General features: G+C 50.2%; 2 protein-coding genes and 1 long non-coding RNA gene across 9 annotated transcripts in view; 2 read left to right on the forward strand and 1 right to left on the reverse strand.

The window, feature by feature from the left end:
- CASKIN2 (CASK interacting protein 2) overlaps window positions 1–7,077 on the reverse strand; it is a 28,462-nt gene extending 21,385 nt beyond the window's left edge. For 4 of the 5 annotated variants that reach the window (XM_015880267.3, XM_085523162.1, XM_032448292.2 and 1 more), the window contains exons 1-2: window positions 6,942–7,077; window positions 4,314–5,018 (exon numbers count right to left, since the gene is read on the reverse strand). In XM_015880267.3, the coding sequence (XP_015735753.2) occupies window positions 4,314–4,407 (94 nt within the window). In that variant the 5' untranslated portion in view covers window positions 4,408–5,018; window positions 6,942–7,077. Of the gene's footprint in view, window positions 1–4,313; window positions 5,019–6,937 lie in introns of all 5 variants that reach the window. The other variant, XM_032448289.2, reaches the window with a different exon arrangement.
- Window positions 4,203–6,696, forward strand: LOC146757353 (uncharacterized). 2 transcript variants are annotated; one of them, XR_014936919.1, is made up of 3 exons: window positions 4,222–4,358; window positions 5,887–5,979; window positions 6,559–6,696. It is a non-coding gene; the product is annotated as an uncharacterized LOC146757353 (long non-coding RNA). The 2 variants fall into 2 exon arrangements; XR_014936918.1 differs by lacking the exons at window positions 5,887–5,979; window positions 6,559–6,696 and adding an exon at window positions 4,944–5,190 and having other exon boundaries at window positions 4,203–4,358.
- A 7,413-nt stretch (window positions 7,078–14,490) lies between the features above and the next one.
- Window positions 14,491–19,076, forward strand: LOC107322341 (melanin-concentrating hormone receptor 1-like). Of its 2 annotated transcripts, none has more exons than XM_085523223.1 (2): window positions 14,491–14,801; window positions 16,663–19,076. In XM_085523223.1, exon 2 carries the CDS (start codon window positions 16,697–16,699, stop codon window positions 17,546–17,548), a length of 852 nt encoding a protein of 283 aa, XP_085379349.1. In that variant the 5' UTR covers window positions 14,491–14,801; window positions 16,663–16,696; the 3' UTR covers window positions 17,549–19,076. The 2 variants fall into 2 exon arrangements, with proteins under 2 accessions (XP_085379349.1, XP_015735759.1); XM_015880273.3 differs by having other exon boundaries at window positions 14,500–14,801; window positions 16,503–19,076.
- Window positions 19,077–20,263: the final 1,187 nt, after the last annotated feature.

Raw genomic sequence — 20,263 nt, forward strand, 5'->3', positions numbered from 1 at the left:
AAAAAGCCAAAAACACACAACAAACCACTGAGCACACAGCAGGCTGGCACACAACTGCTGGAGGAGACTCCTGCAGGAGAGACCAGGAGCTGTGGGATGAGGAAAGAAGCCCTTCTGTGCTGTGCAGCTGCAGCCTCGCCACCATCCCTGAAGCAGGAAGGCAGCCGTGCTTTCAGGAGCCTTTGAAGCCTCCTTCTCCCCCTCCCACCCACTGTGGGCTGGCTGGAAGCACGTTTCAGCAGGCTGCAAGCAGCGCGCTTCCCAGTGCAGGGCTACTGCCAGCCAGGCTCTCCTGGGCCTCTCCTCGCTCTGGGCTGGCCCTCAGCGGGATGCAGAGCTTTGCCTGGTTCGGCAGAGTTCTGTGGCAGCATTCACAGTGGCCCTGGAGCATGTTGCAAGCCTTCCAAGCCTGCATGCAGCTCTGGCCCGACAGATCTGCAGCACATATGAATACGAAGAAAGGACTATGCCAAGGATACTTAGGAACTTATCCTGGAAACCCAGACTTTGAAGAACATGGTGAGGGCTGCACGCAGGCTGGATGGCTGAGCCGAATCCAGCAGGCTGTGATGTTCTGTGCAGAATGACAACAGGAGAGTCGCCCAACTGTCCTTTTGCCACCAGCAGCTAGGTATGACAGAGCCTGAAACGATAACAATGCTGCCCAAGGCAGGCTCCTGCACTTCCTGACAGATGGACAACCCAAAGCTCCCTCCAGAGCAGCCACAAACAGGACAGTCCTCCCTGCAGGACATCACGATGGGATGGTGAGCTGGGTTCATCGGCTGGTACAAAGGCACAACCGCACCACCGCAAAGTAACTCCTGGATTGGCAAAAGCAGTGATTTTTTTCTCCATACGCAACCACAGGAACTGCTGCCATCGAGACAAGGAGAAAGTCTTACTGGACTCAGAGGGCAGGTGTTTCTGCTGACAATGGGGACACCAAGCACCAGTGGTAAAGGCTAACAAATTGCAGGAGAAATATTAAACCTCACACTTTGGAGCTTAAACTGATACAGCTACTAGAGATTAAGAGGAAATTTAAGGGGGAGGGAGCAAATTATCTCACATCTGCCTGCTACAGACTTGCAGCCAGCAGAGCCCACTCAGCATCACCCCTCTCCTCAGCCAGACAGGTGACAGCAGCATCCAAGGGCTGACACTGGGAAAATAATTGCTGTGTCCCATGCTGCCATCAGGGAGAGGAGCCAAGTTAGACATGGGGATAAAGCCAAGGCTTCCCACCAGGAGCTTTACTTGCATTTAACAGCTTGCTAGGTCACAGCCCAGATGGATCCAAATCCCAGGCACCTACGCCCTGCCCTTGATATATCTGAGGTCTGGGAGTTCCAACAGTCCCAGTGTGGCTGCTGAAAAGGGGTCAGCGGCAGTCTGAGGCCAACCAGCCCTCCCACAGCACTGGGTGAAAGCCCAGAAGGAAAGGCTCTCCATCCTTGAGTTTAGCACGAGTTTACTCAGCTGCCACCCTTTCTTTGCACTTCATGCACGTTTAAACAAAAAGCTTCACCACTCCCTTAAGGAAGGCAAACAGCGAGTCCAGCTCCTGTTCTCTTCCACAGCACCTCCAGTCCTAGGCTATCACCAAGCATTAAGGCTCACTCCTTGGATAACTCCCCTCCCCCACCCCAGCAGCTGTCCCCACTGCCTGCCCCCTTCACCCTGCCATGAGCTGGAATGGAGTCTGCAGGCCCCCATCGCCCCCTTCCCTGAGACTTCTGCCACCCTGCGCAACCACCCTGGTGCTGGTGCATTGTTAGTGAGCACAGCCAGGCAGGGATGTGATTGATCACCAGGGAGAAAGGCCAAAGCCGTGACGGGTCGTTTAACAATTTCAATTAAGCTCTGCAGTACTCAGACACAGAGGGGAGGGGAGAAAGAATGAAATTAAAAAGAGGGATGTTTCTACTGCTGCTCAGGGGAACCTCAACAAAGCACAGCCAGGACAGTAGAAGCAGTCTCTCTCTCTCTCTCCTCTCCAGCTATGAGTGACCACAGCATCATCCCCACCCCCCTTACTGCAAGCAGGATATCTGCCCATCCCGACTCTAATCCTCCCAACACAAACTTTCTCACTGCCCCTTCCTCCTCCACACCCCCAGCAGCCTTGCAATAATAGGTGCTGTGACCCACTTGTACAGCAGCGCTTGCGCAGGGATGAGGGCTGCACACAGTGAATATTAAACACTGTGTCCCTGAAGTTCCTGCTGCCGGGACTGGCACTTGATTCTTGCTTATGTGCAGTGACTTTTTTAGGCACAGGAAGTCCCAGAGGGCTAATCACAGTGACGGAATTCTGAATGCACAGAGACAGCAGAAGGACTCTTAGAGGGATTTAAAAAAAATAAAAAAATCAGCATCTCAGTCCGTCATATGGAAAAGGCACTTTAACAAGCAACAAATGCTCTACTCACATGGCACGGGCAGGAGAAGGCAGAGGGAAGCATAAGGGATTGGCAGCAGCTGCCCCCCACACAGTGGTTCAGGGCTTGCAGACAGAGCCCTGCCATGGCCTGGGCTTTTTGCTCCCCTGCCTTATAAAGGAGTAACACGAAAATAAGCGTAATGAAGGACCTGCTGACGCTGCTCCACTGGGGGAGTTCAATACACTCATTCACGTGGGTGTCCCATGGCTGGAGGGAGGGAAGACGCCAGAGAAAACACAGACAGGCTTTAACAGGGAGAGAGGTATTGGAGGAAGCAAGTGTAAACTCACCTCCCTGGCATGCAAGCGAGGAAAGCTGCGGGGGCCCCAAGACTGCCCGTATTATGCTGCCTGGCCACAGGACACCAGCTTGGGGACCCAGACTGCATCTGCAGACATTATTCACTGCCTTGGAGCGGCCTTCAGGCCTCCTGCACGAGCAAGTCCATCTTGCTCCAGCCTTGAGATCTGCCCTACACAGGCTGCAGCACCAAACAGGCACAGATCCTGAGCAATGAGCAGAGGCAAAGGCACCTGGTCCCGTCACCCAAGGAAGGGGCACCTGACCTCCTCCATGATAAAGCAGGCTCAGGGCTGGCTTCAGTGGGAAATAGCAACCCAGGTAGATTTGCAAAGCTTTGGCACTAGCCAGAGCCTCCCAGGAGCCAATCCTGCGGATTTTACCCCCATCTTGCATCTAAAACCCCCAGCCTAACTCATATTTCTCAGCACAAGCCTCTCCATCCTGAGCTGCTCTGATTAAGAATTAGAGCTTTTTCTCCTGACTGATATTCCATACTCCCTCCAGTTTTTCCCCGCAGTTTTCCTGCAGAGACCCCTGAGACCCTCCCACAAGGTGCAGCCTGAATGAGCGCCATAGCCAGGCAGGCTCTTTGAGAGATTATATGAACACTTTGTTGCAAGGAACCAATTCCAGATCTGTTTTGCCTGTCGTAACTTCCCAGTCAGAGTCATCCCTGCAGGCTGTAAGCATGGGACAGGGATTTCTCTGTCCAATTCTTGCCCAGAGTGGCTCCCACATCACACACAGGAGCTACAGCAGCTTCCCCGACCACACGCCACAGACAAGCGCCCTTTTATTTACTTTTTCCAATTTCCTCCTCTCTGAAATTTGCAAACAGTGACCAAAGTTTCTACTCATGAATCTCAGCCCTTTGCAAACTCCGTAGCACTAGGTCTGCTCCTCCACCTTTTACACCCTCTGTTTCCAGTGCGACTTGTCAGGTACCTTTAAGACACCAGGGCCCCCCAGAACCATCATGGCACAGCTGGGAGGTGGGCCATTGGCCCAAACTCCTAGCATGGGTCAAGCTTGCCGTTTGCTTCAACCCTGCTTGCATCTGACCTTTCCAAGCATACATGAAAGAAATCAGCACTGCTGAAGGGTTAAACATTACCAGACTGAAATTCAAGGCTTTACAATTGGTTCCAGTTGACTGGCTTGGATGATAATTTTTCACAAGATAAATACAAAGTAAGTAGCAATTGCTAAAGACCCCTCGTACCACATCCCCCCAAACAGCTTCGTCGTCTCCCCTGCTATTTGTTTCCCTTTGCTTTTCCCCACTTGGTGCCCACACTTCAGGGCCCCTGGCCCTAAGCCCAAAGGGAATCTGAGCCCTGCTGGGAGGATCGTTTACAGCTCAGTCATTCATCAGCACAGGCTGCATACACACCTCTAACCACAGCACAACTTTTCCATGGGGGTTCAAAGTCTGCACTACCACCCCAGCTCAGATGCGGAATGAGCTCCACACAGAGCCCACAGCCACAGCTTGTGGCTTGGGACACGCAGCAATGTCCACAGGAAGCAAGGAACCCAGCAGCCCTGCACCCAGATACTCACTGCTCTTGGATGCTTTGATCTTGGCCACCAGCTTCTGCACACCAGGTATGTCCCCATTCTTCACAGCCTGGATCAGCTCCTGCTCTCGCCCCATTGCAGACAGGTGGGAGGAGCGGCACAGAAGGAAGAAACCTTCAGATCCCAGTAGTTTATAAAGCCATGGAAGTAAGTCTGTAAATCCTCAAAATATGCCCGGATAGGAGGTGAAATCCAGCAATAAGAATGCCTTAAAATCCCACAGACATAAAAATAAGAAGGAACAAGTCTCCCTGTTAGCAGCAGAAGTCCCTTTCTTCATTGGGAGCAGCAGGACTCAGATGGAGTTAGGCTGAAGAACGTGCCATCAGTCAAAATGAGGAGAGTTCAGTGCTGCAGGAGCAGTTCCTGGCCGCCACAGAATGCTACAAGACCAAGTGAGGCAGCTCAGGGCAGGACGGCCAGCAGGGCCAGCATCCGGGTGCTGCCAGACCTGCACTGGACCCTGCAGCCAGAAGTACCTTGCTTTGCTGCCCTTGCCAGGCTCTGCCACACTGATGAGTCCCTAATCCTTCCCAAAGGGACTACAGGCTCATTGCCATCTGGAAGTTATAGATCCTTCCTCTCTGGTGCTCATTAGCCCTTTTGTTTCAGCATTCCTCTTGGAAATGGTGCTGCAGCCCCGCACTCAGACGAGCCCTGTTGCAGGCTGGCACAGCAGCCCAGGACCTGAGGAGGGGAAGAGCACAGTCAGCCCTCAAAGACCATTTACCTCCTGGTTGGCACCGTCATGACAGCTTTTGTATCCGCATTGAAGAACAAATACTTTGACTATATTTAGTCCTGGCAGGACTTGGCTCATCCTTGCATTAAAAGAATAGGGAAGAACCTGTGGAGGAAGCCTCCTGTAGGATAACTGTGGATGGATGAGTGGTGTTACCACTGCTCCTTCCCCTGTTCCCACAGCTCACGGGGCTGTCCATACCCCAATGACCACAAATGGGGTCCAGGTCACTACAACTTATCCCTCTCCCTTCTGCCACTGGTAGCATCCAAGTGATGGAGCTGGGGAGGTTTTGCCGAAGTCCTCCGAAGGCACTGAGACAGGCTGAACCTGCCCGGCATCTTTCCCATCTGGTACAGGGACAAACCCTGGCCCTCCAAGCTACCATGAAAGCTCAGTGCCCTGGGATCCAAGACACTCTTTATCCAATACACAAAATGCTCTTGGGCCCAAGTGAGCACTGAGTGCAAACCAGTAGTACAACCATGCTTGAGGGAATGCAATCAAGCCCCTGTCCTAACTGTACAGGGAATCCTGGAGATGCCCAGGCTCCTGCAGCCGTTCACACTTTGCTCTGTGCCTGGGTTGCCCAAACAAGGCAGTGAGAAACTGTCATGTACCTGACAGTTTGCTCTGAAGCCAAGGGACAAGCATGCAAGCAGGAGGGCATACATTGTACCAGCTGCTGGTCTGTCACACATCACTCGACCACTCCAGGTTGGATGGGAACTGGATTCAGTAACCCCCAGCTGCTGCCAGGTCTGTTGTCTCCCTTTCCAAAGCACTCACCCTCAGCCATTTAAATAATGCTAGGTGCTGCTACTCCTGAGCAATCAAGGTCACTGTTTTGAGGACAGAACACGCAGAAGGAGAGAGGGAGCAACAGTGGGAGAACCTGGTTCGGAGGTAAGAGCAGAAGGGACATCCCAGCACCTCATGGGACCCCACATCAAGTACAGTGTTGCTCACTGCATCCACTGCAATACTGGGGGCTGCAGCCACCTGCAAGCGCAGATCCCCAGCACCAGGCTCCCCTTGCTCCCGCCCTTCCATAGGCACAGTTGCAGAGACAATGCTCCCATGCAGGTGCTGCTCCCGGGACAAAACAATGCCCAGGATCCCATACCAGGCTGAAGATTTATCCCCCCGTTGTCATTCCCTGAGTCTCTGGGTTTGCTGACTGAGGACCCCTCAGTGCAAGGCTGCTTGGGAGTTATGTGCCTGGTGCCAAAGCCCATGCACACATAGCTTAGATACCCCAGAGCACCCGCACCAGGTTACCTTACAGTGCAACAAAGTCTGAACTACTGGACTCATAACAACTTGCCACAAACTAATTGCTTCCCAAAGCCTCCTGCAACCCTGTCTTCAAAACTACTTAATTCATTTCACTCAGAGCACTGCATCCAACTTCACACCCCTCTGCGAGCATAGGATACAAACGCAGGAGCGCTGAGGATATTTACACATTTATTACCCATGCAGCCTCACCTAGAAAACAGCCCCACGCTGCTGCCTACCTCTCCCGGGGAACTAAGACTCGACAAACATCTCCGAGGTACCGAGGGCTCTGAATACCGATCTCCGCCTATTCAGCTTCCCAAGAGCAGCAACAAAGGCAAGTCTCGAGGAATACACAAAGCTGGAAAAGCAGCAGTAAACATCCCTCCAACCGGAGGAAAGCGAAGCTTCAGCCCACAAATCCACCCGGAGATCCGAAGTACCTGAAACAGTCCTACAGCCGCGGGAAAAGAAGGGAGAGAAGGAAAACAACCACCAAACCATTTACGTAAGTGGGGAAGGGAAGATGCTAATGAGAACTGGGCGAAGGAACTCGGTCTGGAAGGGCGGGGAAGCACCTCACCTACCTCGGGAAGCCCCGCGGGGTCCCGCTCCGCCTCCCCCCGCTGCGCTGTAACGCGGCGCTGCTCCGAGGGAGCTCCGCTCCACTTCGGGCGAACCGTCCCGAGCCGGGCGGCTCCGCGGACCCAACTCAGCCGGGGGCGCTCGCAGATCCGCACCGCCGGGACGGGCCGGACCGGCCCGAACCAAAACAAAACACGCCGGTGGCCCCGAGCAGCCGCCGCTCCGCTCGCACGGCGCTCAGCCGGCTCCCGCTCGGGCTGACCCCGTCCCCGCAGGAAATCCCTCCCCGGGCCGGCCTGATTGGAAAAAACCGGCGGGTTGTGCGGGATGGGCAGGGCCAGGCTGGCTGTCACTCACTGCGAGGCACCGCCAGATTTGGGAAGGGGAAGGGCCGGGAGCTCGGCCGCCCGGTCCCGGTCCGCGCTCCCAGCTCCGGCTCTGCCAGCCCGGCTGCTGAGAAGAGGCGGCTCCGGGCTCAGCCCTGCGGTTCTGAAGGCTGCTGGACCCTCCCAAGTTGGAAGCCCGCAGCTCCTCATCCCAACCTCGCACTCATCTCGCTTTTCCAAACCACTTTTTTCGCTCTTCCAAATCCCCCTTTTCTGCCAGCCCTCAGCAGAAAGAGCCGAGCCGAGTGCTCGCTCTAGCACTGCTCTCTTAAAACAAGAGACTGCCTAATAAAGCCGGACAGCTTTTGCCGCGTGATGCTACAGGATTACCCGCATCCGATCAGCTTAAAAACACATAGAGGCTTTAATTGTATTCACTAAGTGCCTCGCCCACAGCCCAAGGGGAGGTGCGGGCATCTCTCAGGCCCAAATGCAACCCCAAAAGAGGGTTCCTTGAGCAGTCCCGCTGGGGGAGGGCAGAGGGTGAATCCTTTCGAGGAGGAGCTGACGCTTCCAGAAACAGCTTGCCTTGTGAGATCAAGAAGAAAGAGATCATTATGCACATCTAATTATAAATGTCAACATTTTACAGCTTTTGTAAAATGAAGGCATGAAGCCCTTAGTAGCTCTGCTAGGAAGTGAAAGGTCTTGTTATTCCTTCTTTAAGTTTCATCAGAGCTTATAAAACACGTTGACATTTATAATAATCCCTTAAATTTATGTAGCACCTTTTGTCCTTTTAAGGATCTTAATTAAGCTTTGCAGCTCCCTGAGCACAGACTGAACCTGCTTTTCAAAGAGTAGCCCAGATCCTGCTCTGTATAAAGCAGGTCCCGCATCACTGCTTTGTGCAGGATAGGACTTCACCTCCACCCCTTTGCAGCACAATTACACCATGTGTGTTCCGTGGGTATTCCCAACCAAAGGTTCGGCAGCAAACACATTATTAAAGCTGGGCCATTTAGGCTTTAAGCTCTGCAGTCATACACACCCATTGAGTAGGGGCTGCCACAGGGAAGTTTACCCCCATTTCCTGGAATTCCACAGCCTTTGAACACAAAATCACACATGGGCGTACCTAACCCTGCAACCTAAACCCCGTGCTTCCGCGTTCCAGCCCTGGTAGCAGACGAGCAGTCTGGATTTCCTATCATGTATCTCACAGCTTGCATTTAACTCTTGGGGGATACAGCTCTCCAGTGATCCACAGCACAGAGACCTACCAAGGGCTGCAGCCATCCCTGCCTCGCAGGGGTGACAGAGCTCTGCTGTAGCACTCGTTTCTGCCTGTCCACAGACCAGGAATGAGAGGACTGGTTGGACTGCCGCTGCAGAAGCAGCAAAAGAAAAGTCTTCCATAACATGCTGCTACGCTATTCTTCTGCTCAGAAGCAAGTTGTATTTTAAGAGAAGCTTCTGGGTCGGGGGCAGCCCCAGGAGGACGGCGAACAGCCCCGCCCTGCCCGACCAGCCCCGCTCCCGTTTCAGAACGCACGCCAGATCCCCGCGGCGCTGCGGGGCAGATCGGCGCCCAGCGGCTGCTTCCCGGGCCGAGCTCCTTACGGCCGGCGAGGGACCCTCCTCCTCGGGGCGATGTTGCCATCTAGAGGCCCGAGCTACAACGATCGTCTTGTTTCACGCTGCTGGGAAGGAGTTTCTGCTTTTAATTCAAGGGAGCACATAAAAGCAGCATTTTCAAGTAGTAACTGGGCAGGAGGAGCACGTATCTTGCTTCTCCGGTTGAGATGTTTGACTTAAAACGTCATTGCATGATGCTTTGCCAGCTCTCCCCAGCCCATGTCTTTAGCAGCTGAATAACGTCTGGAGCTCAGTGTGGTTCTTTTCACAGCACAAGCAGCTGTTCAGCTCCCCCCTGCCTCTTCTCTGAGATTTACCTTAATGTTTTCCCTTCTCCATCACCAGAACAAAACACTGCAGATGCTGCCAGGGAGATAAGGGGTCCCACTGGCACAAGTGACACACACAACAGCATCTGCAGCTTCAGGCGAGGACACAATGGTCAAAGATGTGCAGGCTGAAGATGCAAAATTCCCAGTCCCAACTCTCAAGCTAAAAAGCAGCAGCAGCCCCACCCATAGAGAAGCCAGCAGTAGGGCCACAGAGAGACCAGACATCTGAAATATTTAAAGTATCTTATGAACCAGCTGGATGGTGTTGTACTACTCACATTCCCTGCTCAGCTGCAGCTCAAGGTCTTCTGTTCCCTGCTGCAGCTCAACATGGTATCACTGTTTGCAGGCACTGCTGCTTTCCCCAGGCAGGAGCACAGACACTGCTGTTAGTAGAAGTGAGGCAGTAATTGCCCTTCACAGAACTGGTAGTGATAGTCAATGGCATAAGCCACAGCTAGAGTCAGCGTCTACTTGGCAAACAGGACTTAGAAAGGATTCAGGAAGTTCTTACAGCAAAGAATCCTTTTCATACACACAACTACAGATAACAAGCCCTTGTTTCTCCTTCACCAAGCTCAGCTCTCCCTCTGTGTCACTCTACTGGACTCCAGCATGCACCACACAAAAAGCCTTTGTCCCAAATAAATGAGATGGAAGCTGCAGCCTGCACCTTTCTGTACCCATCACAGCAATCCCTTCCCTACATTTAGGTGGGAACTCAGGCAGGAGCAGCCTTTATATGGCCAGCACTCAGCTGCCACTGGACTCACCTTTCCATGGCACACACTGGTTCTGCTCCTGCTCCTCTCCCCTTCTTGTCCACCTGTTTTCCTCCTCCAAAAACTGTCTGTGCCAGCTGCCACCTCTTTCTGTTCCTATGCCTTTCCTCTTCTGTCTCCTCCTCTCAGAAAATTAAAGATAATACCCTTTTTTTCCCCCTCTGCCTGAGTCCCTGTTTAACATTCACTGCATGTGCTCGCACTGATTCAAAATGGGATTAGACTTTCTGTTGCTTTGATGTCAGTTGGGCTTTGCACTTAAGGCAGAGATGGAAATAAGCTCACCATTACCAAACATCCTGGTTGCTGTCCACCCACTTTCAGCCATTCTGGACATGAAGATCAGGCACATTTAACTTCACAGAACAGATTCTCCTCCAGATTCACCAACCCCACACTGCAGTGCCAGCCATGTGCTGTCCCTGGGGGCATTATTCCCTGGAAACAGCTGATATCCACTCCAACTGTTATCAGCCACCACTGTGGAGTCTGAACAGCTCCCATCAGGAGCGAGGTGCAATTCATCACAGGAAAGCACAACTTTGATGTCAGTGAATATTGCAGCTTACAGCTGCCATGCAGCAGAGTGTGCAGGCCACTGGCATCACTTCAATAGAGATTTGTGCTTGGGAGTCCTGCTGGGACAGGACTCAAGTTGCTCTAGAACAACTGAGTGCTTTGGAATGGCCAAGATAAAATTATGTCCTCTTCTCTGTAGCATGCCACTCACACTAAGCACAACCATAGAAAGAGACACTCACCTCTGCTTTGTCAGGCCTGTGCATCTCCCTGCAGAGGGCACAGACTTAAGGGTTTTTTTTTATTACTATTATTATTTTTATTAGCCAGTACCTCCTGCTAATCCCAGAACCAAGCATTTATCTAAAGTAGGTGAAGAGCTTGTTACAGACAAGCTCACATCATCAACAGTCTTCCTCTGCCTCCAAGACATCATTCCTTGAGTCCAGTGATATCCAAACTAGCCCAGAGCACTGTTGAAAGTTAGGCAAGATCTCACTTGTCTCTATCCCACTCTGATCTTACAGCAGAACTAAAGAACCCTTTACACTGTGTGCTGCAGAGCCATGACCAGGGCTGGCATCTGACCACCTAGTCCTGGAGTCTGCAGGGATCACAGGTGGTGTTTCCTGCCACATGTCAGACCTAGTACTTCACCTCTATTCCCATTCAAGCTTCACCACAGACAACTGAGTTTCCTCTCTGTGATACAAGGTCTGGAGAATGGAAATGTTTGGGTGCGTCTGGAGACATCACACAAGCTTCCACCAGCTGAGAGAGCAGCTCTGCAACAAAAACAGTTCAGCTATGGCTGAGATCTGCTTCCCAGCCTTGTACATGGGCAGGGAGCACTATGTGGGCTTGCAAATTAGAGCTGGGGGCCATCCAAGCTCTCCCCAGGATCTAGCAACTGTAACCCCTGTTACCTGCATCATGTCACCCTGCTGCAGCTCCAGCTGGAGGTTGCCTTAAGCCAGGATCTCAGGCATCCCCCACAATACGCCTCTGCTAACAGCATAGCATCTAATCCATTTTGCCTAATGCACGCACACAGACTTGATTAATCGTCTGAGATGAGCTCCATCCATCATCAGGGAGTAAAGAAGATTAGCTCCAAAGCATGCCTGCCTCACATTGATCCCATTCCTCAGGCCTCTTGATTAATAGCAAGGCCACCTTATCTGGCAGGCCAGGAAACACAAATATCCAGGCTAACATGAGACAAAGGGAAGCTCAAGCACCTAAGCTTCTACTTGCCACCATCAGAGCCATGCTGGCAACCCTCAGCCAGCCCTGTGATCTGTTCTCCTCATCCCCAATACCCCATGACCCTCTGCACCCCCTGCCATCCTCTGCCTTGTGGGCAGGCAGCAGGGAGAGCAGCCACCAGGTCACTGATGCATCACTGCAGGAATGCAGTACAGAAAGCTAAAGTTGGGGTCCATCTCCCCTGCGGGCAGCAGGGCAGACATCACTATCAGCAGAGAGAAGTCAGAAAAGCCTATTCAGAGGCCTGATGTAACCCACACAGGGTTACAGCTGACCAGCAATGCCTTCTCAGCCAGCCTCTTCCTGCGAGAATGCTCTTGTGAAGTAGATGCAGTCCATCCGCAGTGCCATCTGGACGAGCTCTAGCCCCTGCCCCTGGCTTGCTGCTGACATTTCATTAACAACTCACTCCTTCCAGATCCTGCCTCCTCAGCTTCTGCTGTGATCATCTGGGCTGCAGTTTTGTTGCCCTGGGTTTTTTCCAAGTGGAAATTATTTCTCATTTCTTTTAACAATCAGGACACAGAGAAAGAGACAGAAGAAGGAAATTTCCAGGAGATGAAAGGGCCGGATTAAGGACACTGCTTTCACTTTGTTATCCCTCTAGCGCAGTTAAGTATATTCATTCCAGTAGGAAGCATTAATTAACTACATTTTTTTCTGACAGGAAAGGAACCTGCATCAAGAGATAGCTCTGGTTTCTCGAGTCTGCTAAAATCTCTAGCTGCAATGTCAGCAACAGAAATTCACATGCATGCACTCTTACACAAAAGATCCCAAATCGCTTTAGAAAGGCTCTGTCACCCCAGTCTGGCAAATAAGTCACAGAATTAAAAAGCAGACACAAGCAAGGCTACTGTACATGCTGCCAGCAAGAAGAGGATTTGAGTGTCCTGAACTGCAATGGCTCAAGATGTGGGAATGGGCCTTTGCATGGAGGCTTAACCCAGAGCAGGAGACAGCAGAAATATCTCCAGTGCCTTCCAGAGGAATTGCCTTGCTCATGCACCTGGAAAATCAAGGGTAGAGGAGAGAAAAAGGTCTGGTGGCAAGCTGGGACATTTAGGAAGCATTGCACTGATGCATCCACATCCTCTCTACTGCCACAAAACCCTTCAGGAACTGAATCAATCAAAAATAACATTTTGGGTTGATTTTTGTCCAGATGAACTCTCTCCAAGTATTTAAATCAACCAGCAAAATGACCTACTTCTGGTTTGTTTAACCCTTCCGTTGAAATCTGCATCAAGTTTGAAAACCAAAAATCCATAACAGTTTCCAGAAGAAGTCTCACTTAATCTTATGCTATAGCACTAACTTCTATGACAGAAATGTCTCACCTGGCCCTTCTGAGAATCCCATTTGCCTTTTGTAAAGCCATGTTAAACAGGCAGCTTGTTGCAAACCCATGTACATCCTTCTCCTTGTCGTCACACCTAACAAACTCCCAGCTGATAAACAAGTGCTTACTGCTGCTGCTGAACATATGCCTCTGCTATGTATGACAGCCCATACTGGGGTTGTTGCTGGCATTACAATGGGCCTCTTTTTTAGCAGTATGGATTACTTCTGATAGTTTTATTAAGCTCCATATATAGAATCATAGAATTGCTCAGGTTGGAAAAGACCTTAAAGATCATGAAGTCCAAGTGCCGCCTAACCTTTCTACCCCAACTCTTAACAACCCACTGCTAAATTGTGTCCCTGAGCACCAAATTGATTATAAACACACTCAAGGATGGTGACTCAACCACTTCCCTGGGGAGCTTATTCCAGTGCTTAAACGTATATGTTTATTTATAAATACAATCAATTGGCCACTGTAGCTGATGCCATCCCTTGCTACTACTTAAAAAGACGGGAAGTAAGGGAGATTTCCAGACAGATGGATCTAGTTTTTATAAAGCAAACCTAGTCCCCTTCACTGTGTTAAACCAGAGAAATTTTAGCCTGATGCTGCCAGTTTTCTTGCATACTTCCAACGCTATATCATGCTTCTTCAGTGCAGGCAATGTTCAGAGGTACCAAATGATCTAATGGCATCACAATTTTACCAAACTATAACGGGGGAGCAGATCTCATGCATCAACAATGGGAAGAAAGCACAATAAAATCAATAGTTTAAAACTACGGAAAAGAGGATACTGCTTGACACTGCACAAAGAGCAAGGCAGTTTCTCAAAACTTGGGGGTAGGAGTAGTATTTTTAAGGCCAAGACCAGTGAAACACAAAACCTGAGCTAGTGATCAGGCTAATTTCTGGAACTAGGATGCAAATGAGCTAAGCAAGAAATACAGCAGCAGAAAATTAATTACAAGTGAAGTATCTCAGGCTGGAACTTGAGCTAGAGGAGTCAGAGACAAAAGCAACAGCTTCCAGAGTGTGATTTGGCACCTTGATAACACCCAGCCCCACACTGGTGGGACAAGACTGTGACTCAGGAATGAAAAGAGCATCTGAGTCAAGAGAAAAATCCATAGCAAAGGCAAGAGAGTGGAGCTACATAAAGGGGAAAACATAGCCCTTATCTCCTGCTGATAACAGTGAAAGAAAGTTGGCTATAATTGGGATGGTGCAAATCCCATCTGTCCATCAGAGGATCTGGGGAAAGTGACACGAAGGGGCACTGGCTGCAACTCCACGTAGGCAATGCCCCTCTACTCCCCCTCTCCCGGCATCCCCTCCCACCTGATAGAGACAGAGGGATGCTTTCAGCCGACGTGGCTGCCAGAGTCAGCTGCTCCTTGATGTCAGCACTTGCTTCGAGCTCGGCAGCGCTGGAGCCGGCAAGCAGAGCACAGCCGAACCTCAGACTCCGCTGCTGCCTCCTGCACCCCGCTCAGCCCCGGCCGAGGGACCCACCCCATCGCCGCCACGGATCCCTGGAGGCAATTTGTCCAACTTTGAGAAGAACCCCAGCCCCCGGGGCTAATTGCCATGGCCCCCATCAACTCTTTGCGCAATTTCTCCACGTCGGAGGCTGAGAACTGCTCAGGTGAGCTGGGCTGCGGGACGCTCTGCTGGCGACTGACCAGCCGGGGGGAACAAATGGCAGGGGCCAGTAGCAAGGGTGCAGCCCCAGCGCTCCCCGAGGCCAATCTGCCGTGCCTTCAGCACCCGGGGGAGCACAGCTCCGGGGCCCACCACGGGGCGCTCCTGGGAGACGCAGTGCAGGGCCCAAAGAGAAGTGGGCTGCGAGGAGCAGCCGCTGGGGGGTCTTAGTGCCAAGGATGGAGAGGGGCACACCGTGCCAGATGAGCAGGAGAGCAAGACAAAGAATGAAAGACATCACTGGGGTGGGAAGAAGAGAGGCCCCTGCAGTCTGCTACCCTCTGCATGTAATCAGTGTTGTCAGACCAATTGGCTAGGGGCAGTAAGGCTGGCTTTTGAGAGTACAACAGAAGTGTTTAACAAATGATTTTTGATGCTCAACATCTTCTACACTGCATAAAAGCATGTTTTAGGTGCTATCTTCTGAGTTACAATACAGATGTAGATTGCTGCGCATTCGGGCATGACTGAAGACTACAGTCCAGGCTGGCTCTGAGTTAAATGTGCAGCCCCCTTTGGGACTTCCCAGGAGTAACAGCAGCCACAGATCTGCAAGCAAGGACAAATCAATGCCTAGAAGTAGCTCTTTCTGTATACAAATACAGCCACTTGGGTTAGCACAAAATTGAGAAAAATCAGATTCAACCATTTTAAAAACCTCTATGTTCGTAAGATAAGGGATAACTTTTGAGAATTTGGTAGTCATACGCTCCTAACTCCATTCCATAAAACACACAAGAACTCTAGCTTCCAGCTAGCAACACTTGTACCTCCTGCTTGTACAAATAGCAGCATCAGGCAAGATGCTACAGCACCATACAGACCACACCTCTCACTGCTGGAGTCTGTGGGAATGGAGACTAAGTATCAGGTCTCAAAAGTAGGATGCTGATAATGCTACTTTATCTATCTACAGCCACTTAATTTGTGTATTTCCTTGCATCCAAGAGCAGCCAGGAAGGACGGGGCTCTCACTTCAAAGTGCCCATAAGCTGCCAGGGAACAATTTTGCCTTGGAAATCTAGCTCCGCCTAGGAGCCAGAGAGCAACTTTAAGCCACGCTTTTGCTCCTTGGTGCAAAAGGAAGGACTACACTGAAACACACTCCAAACCCTTCCTGTTCCACGCACCAGGATTTCTTCTACACAGAAACTACAGAAAAGGGCAGAGGCAGGGAAGGGAGACAGGAAGCAGATGTGCTCTGTCCTGCTTTTGACAGAGCTAGGACATGGCAGGCTACAGTCATAGATTCCACAATGTAGATGAGCATAAGTTGTGTCCTAGCACAGTCAGTGAACTTTGTCTTATATTGAACAGTAGATAAACTACCCAGCAGACAAGCTGATGCTACCAGTCTGATGTTAGCCCCCAAAAGACCTAGGAAGTTTCAGAAAATGACAACTATTTCTGGAGAGATGAAGGATGCCTACATGGTCAAAAAGATTTGGGGTGGGATGTGGGGGAGTTTCGTGCACTGCACAGCAGAGGAGGTGTCATATTCCCAGCTAAGCCTCTCCAAGTGCAGCAGAGGGTCTGAAACATTGTTCCAAACTACATTTTTGGGAGGGATCCAGGTGCGAGGCAGGGCACACATACCAAAAGACCGTTCCTGGATTGCACTTAGGATTTTGGTTTGTTTTAGCAGTAGCAGAGAAGCCAGCACTGTACACCAATGTGATCATGCCCAGCCTCTTCAGCATCATCTGTTTCTTGGGCATTGTGGGGAATCTCATTGTCATTTACACTATTGTCAAGAAGAAGAAGCTGAAGCGTAACCAGACCGTGCCTGACATTTTCATCTTCAGCCTCTCCATTGTGGACCTCCTCTTCCTCTTGGGCATGCCCTTCCTCATCCACCAGCTCTTAGGCAATGGCTCATGGTACTTTGGAGCTACCCTGTGCACCATCATCACCACCCTGGACAACAACAGTCAGATCACCAGCACCAACATTCTTACAGTGATGACCCTGGACCGTTACCTGGCAACTGTCTATCCTCTAAAATCCACCTATGTCCGGACCCCATTTATTGCAGCTCTAGTTATCTGCATGGTGTGGCTGCTCTCCTTCCTGACCGTCATTCCTGTGTGGATGTATGCAGGCCTTATGCCTCTGGCAGATGGGACCGTTCGCTGTGCTCTCTTGCTTCCCAACCCAGAGACTGATATCTACTGGTTCACTCTCTACCAGTTCATGCTGGCATTTGCCATGCCACTGACTGTGATCTGTGTAGTCTACTTCAAGATTCTGCAGCACATAACCACCACTGTGGTCCCACTGCCCCAGAGGAGCCTCCAGGTTCGTACCAAGAAAGTCACCCGCATGGCAGTTGCCATCTGCTCTGCCTTTTTCATTTGCTGGGCTCCTTTCTACATCCTCCAGTTGGTTCACCTTGGCATTGATACCCCATCCATATCTTTCTTTTATGCCTACAACTTTGCCATTAGCTTGGGCTATGCCAACAGCTGCCTCAGCCCCTTTCTCTACATTGCCCTCAGTGAGACCTTCAAGCACCAGTTCTTGGTAGCCATCCGCCCCTCAAAAGTGCCATGTCACAACAGCAGCTCTGCCAACAACAGCAGCATGACAGACGGCAGCATATGCCTAAAACTGGCTTCAGAATCCACTCAGCCGACTCAGCTTCCAGAGGGCTCCTCACACTCACTGCCTGCAACTGTTGCTGTTCACTAGGTGACACTGAAGTTATCACAACAGAAAGCCTTCTGACTGGTAAATCTGCAGAGAAGCAGAAGCCTTGGGCAGCACTTTGTGAAGCTACAGACTGCTGACTTCTACGTTCAAGAGGCCAGGTGCTCAGGTCTGCTGCTTGGCATTCTGGTCCAGCAACAGCTGCTTCCAGTGTCCTTTCCTGTTCAGCAACCAAGATATTTTCAAGAGCTGGATAAACTTGATGCTAATCCTAAATATTTCAAGTGAAATCAGACACATAGCAGTTGCACTGCTTCAAGGAGCTGCAAACAATTCTCAGAAATACTGCTGCTAACACCAGATTTGTTGCTTATCATGCTGATGAGACTATTTTCACGCTGCCAGTTCCTCGTGCTGCTCTTGTGTCTTGCAGTCTACATGGCCATTGGGGGAACCCCTGGCAAAGGTCTTCAAAACATGACTAAAAAGCACAGAGTGTGCAGAGATCTGTAAAGCATGAAGATGGGAAAAGGCAGCTCAGGAAGCTGAGTTGCTTACACAACTTGTTCAAAATAACAAATGCTTTACAAACTTAAAGGAAACTTAGATGCCTATTCTACATGCAAAGCTTTAACAGCCAGAGATTAGGAAACAGGTTTGCTCATTACAAAGACTAGAAAAAAAGACAACACAGATCAGCTAAAGGCAGGCGATTACACTGAGAATGCACACGGCTGCTCCCATGGGATAGTGCAGGTCTTGTTAAACACTTTGTCAAACACAAAGGAACAATTTGATGTGGATTAATTTTGTGTAAAGGTACATGAAAAATACCACATAGCACAGAATTATTTTATTACCTTTATTGTTTCATGCTGCCAGTCACCAACAATATAGCCATAACAGAAATTCATTCTGTATTGGACTGTTACCTGCACAGGATTTTCTGAGATTATGAGCGTACCCAGCATACACTTACAACACTTGCACACATTTAAGTGCAGCTAATACTTCATTCTACACACCACAGAGTACAGCAATTCACTCACTTCGAGTGATCACAGCAGGCTGGTATGCAACGCTAGCACTTTTATCATCAGATGCAGAGAGATGATTTTTGAGTTAATGAAAGTTTGTAAAAAAGAGCTAGGTTCTTCCATTCCAGACTCTGCCCAACATCCACACTTATGACTGTGTGGTATTTTTATTGGTTTTCCACCTTCTTTCCCTGGACTCTAAAGCCAGATAGACACATATAGAGCGTGCAAACTATGATTTTAAAAGTCTTTTCCCCATCTTAAATGCCAGGAATTTTCACCTGTGCTGGTTTTCATGGGACTTCTTTGGTCAATATTCTGCCTGAAGAGAGCAAAGGTCAAGGAATGCAAGCTTGTGCCATGCAGACTTGCTCTAAAGACTAGTGAAACTGCTGTCAAGGTGGTAAAGACTGGACATTCCCCCCCCCCTCCCTCCCTGTTAATACCAGCAATGAGGAAGGTATGAGGGAAGGAAAAACGTGTTTAATTGTCTGTCCTCTCAAAGCAGCACATTAAAGATGTTATCTTGCTTACAGTAAATGTGTTTATGATTCAACCAGACTATTCCCACCTTAAATGAATCAGTCTGACTTGGTGTGGTCAAGCCTCATGTTCAAAATCAGTGGCACACAGTGAGCAAATCAAGAAGGGAAGCCAGGACCAGCTGATGCAATGCAGGGAAGGGTCTTTGTGTGGAAGGCCTTTTCCAGACCTCATCATATGGAAGTAAAGGCACAACACACTGTCACCTTCCCAGGGTGAAATCCTCACATAGATAAGACCTGATATCAGAGAAGCATGACTCAGGAGGATGGGGGTTAATCACTGGGATTTTCTTCACATTTATGAGAGAGGACAAAAGCCTTTCCAGATGAAGAGCCATCAGTATCCAAGTTGCTCTAATAAAAGGTTTCCACATAGGCTGCGGGTTACGAGCCCAAACATCCCAAACAGACACAAGATCCCACCATTACCATCCTCTCATACAAGTGCCACCAAGTCTGGCCACATCCAGTCCCAGCTCACCTGGCAACTTGCCCCAGAACTCAGCACCACCACAAGCCAGAAATTTCTCCTGGATGCTATTTTGGCATGGTTGGCACCAAATGTATTTGGTTGGCACCAAATGCCCTGTATTTCAAAGCAGATTCTGTTAACTCAGAGTCTATCATTGTTCTGATATGTATGCAGACTTACGCCTTTGTCCATTCTCCTGTTCATAATTGTTGCACAGCACCCCCTGCCTCCATCCCAGTGCCTTTATTGCTAATTACAGAGATAGGAAACAAAGCATTGCTCTACTTAATAGAAAAAACAACAACAATACAGCTCCTCGTGCAGATAGGCAGCTTGAAGGACTGCTGCAGTCTGTGAAAAGCACAGTGAGAAAAGCAGAGAATTGACGCAGTACTGAAACTCATGTCACAGTTGTGCTTGTGATCAATTCACACAAGTGGCATACTGACTGCCCACCTTATTTACTTCTACCTCCTGAGCTATCAACAGATATCAACTTTGGCTGTGCTTGCAGGGTTCACTCCCTGGCTCAGCCTCATCAGTTTCCCCATTTCCACTATCCTCATCCCCACTGTAGTGGAATTCTAGGGTCACAGCCTAAATCAGTGAGTGAGCTACAAGAGTACATGAGTACCTGGAGCAGAAGGGGGAGGTCTGGAACCACCCTGCTTCCATGCAATCTGAGTCTGCGTGGGGTCCCCCC

This window comes from Coturnix japonica, chromosome 23 (assembly GCF_054131305.1).
Source record: "Coturnix japonica strain WE chromosome 23, WE-NBRP24, whole genome shotgun sequence".
Classification (NCBI taxonomy): Eukaryota; Metazoa; Chordata; class Aves; order Galliformes; family Phasianidae; genus Coturnix; species Coturnix japonica.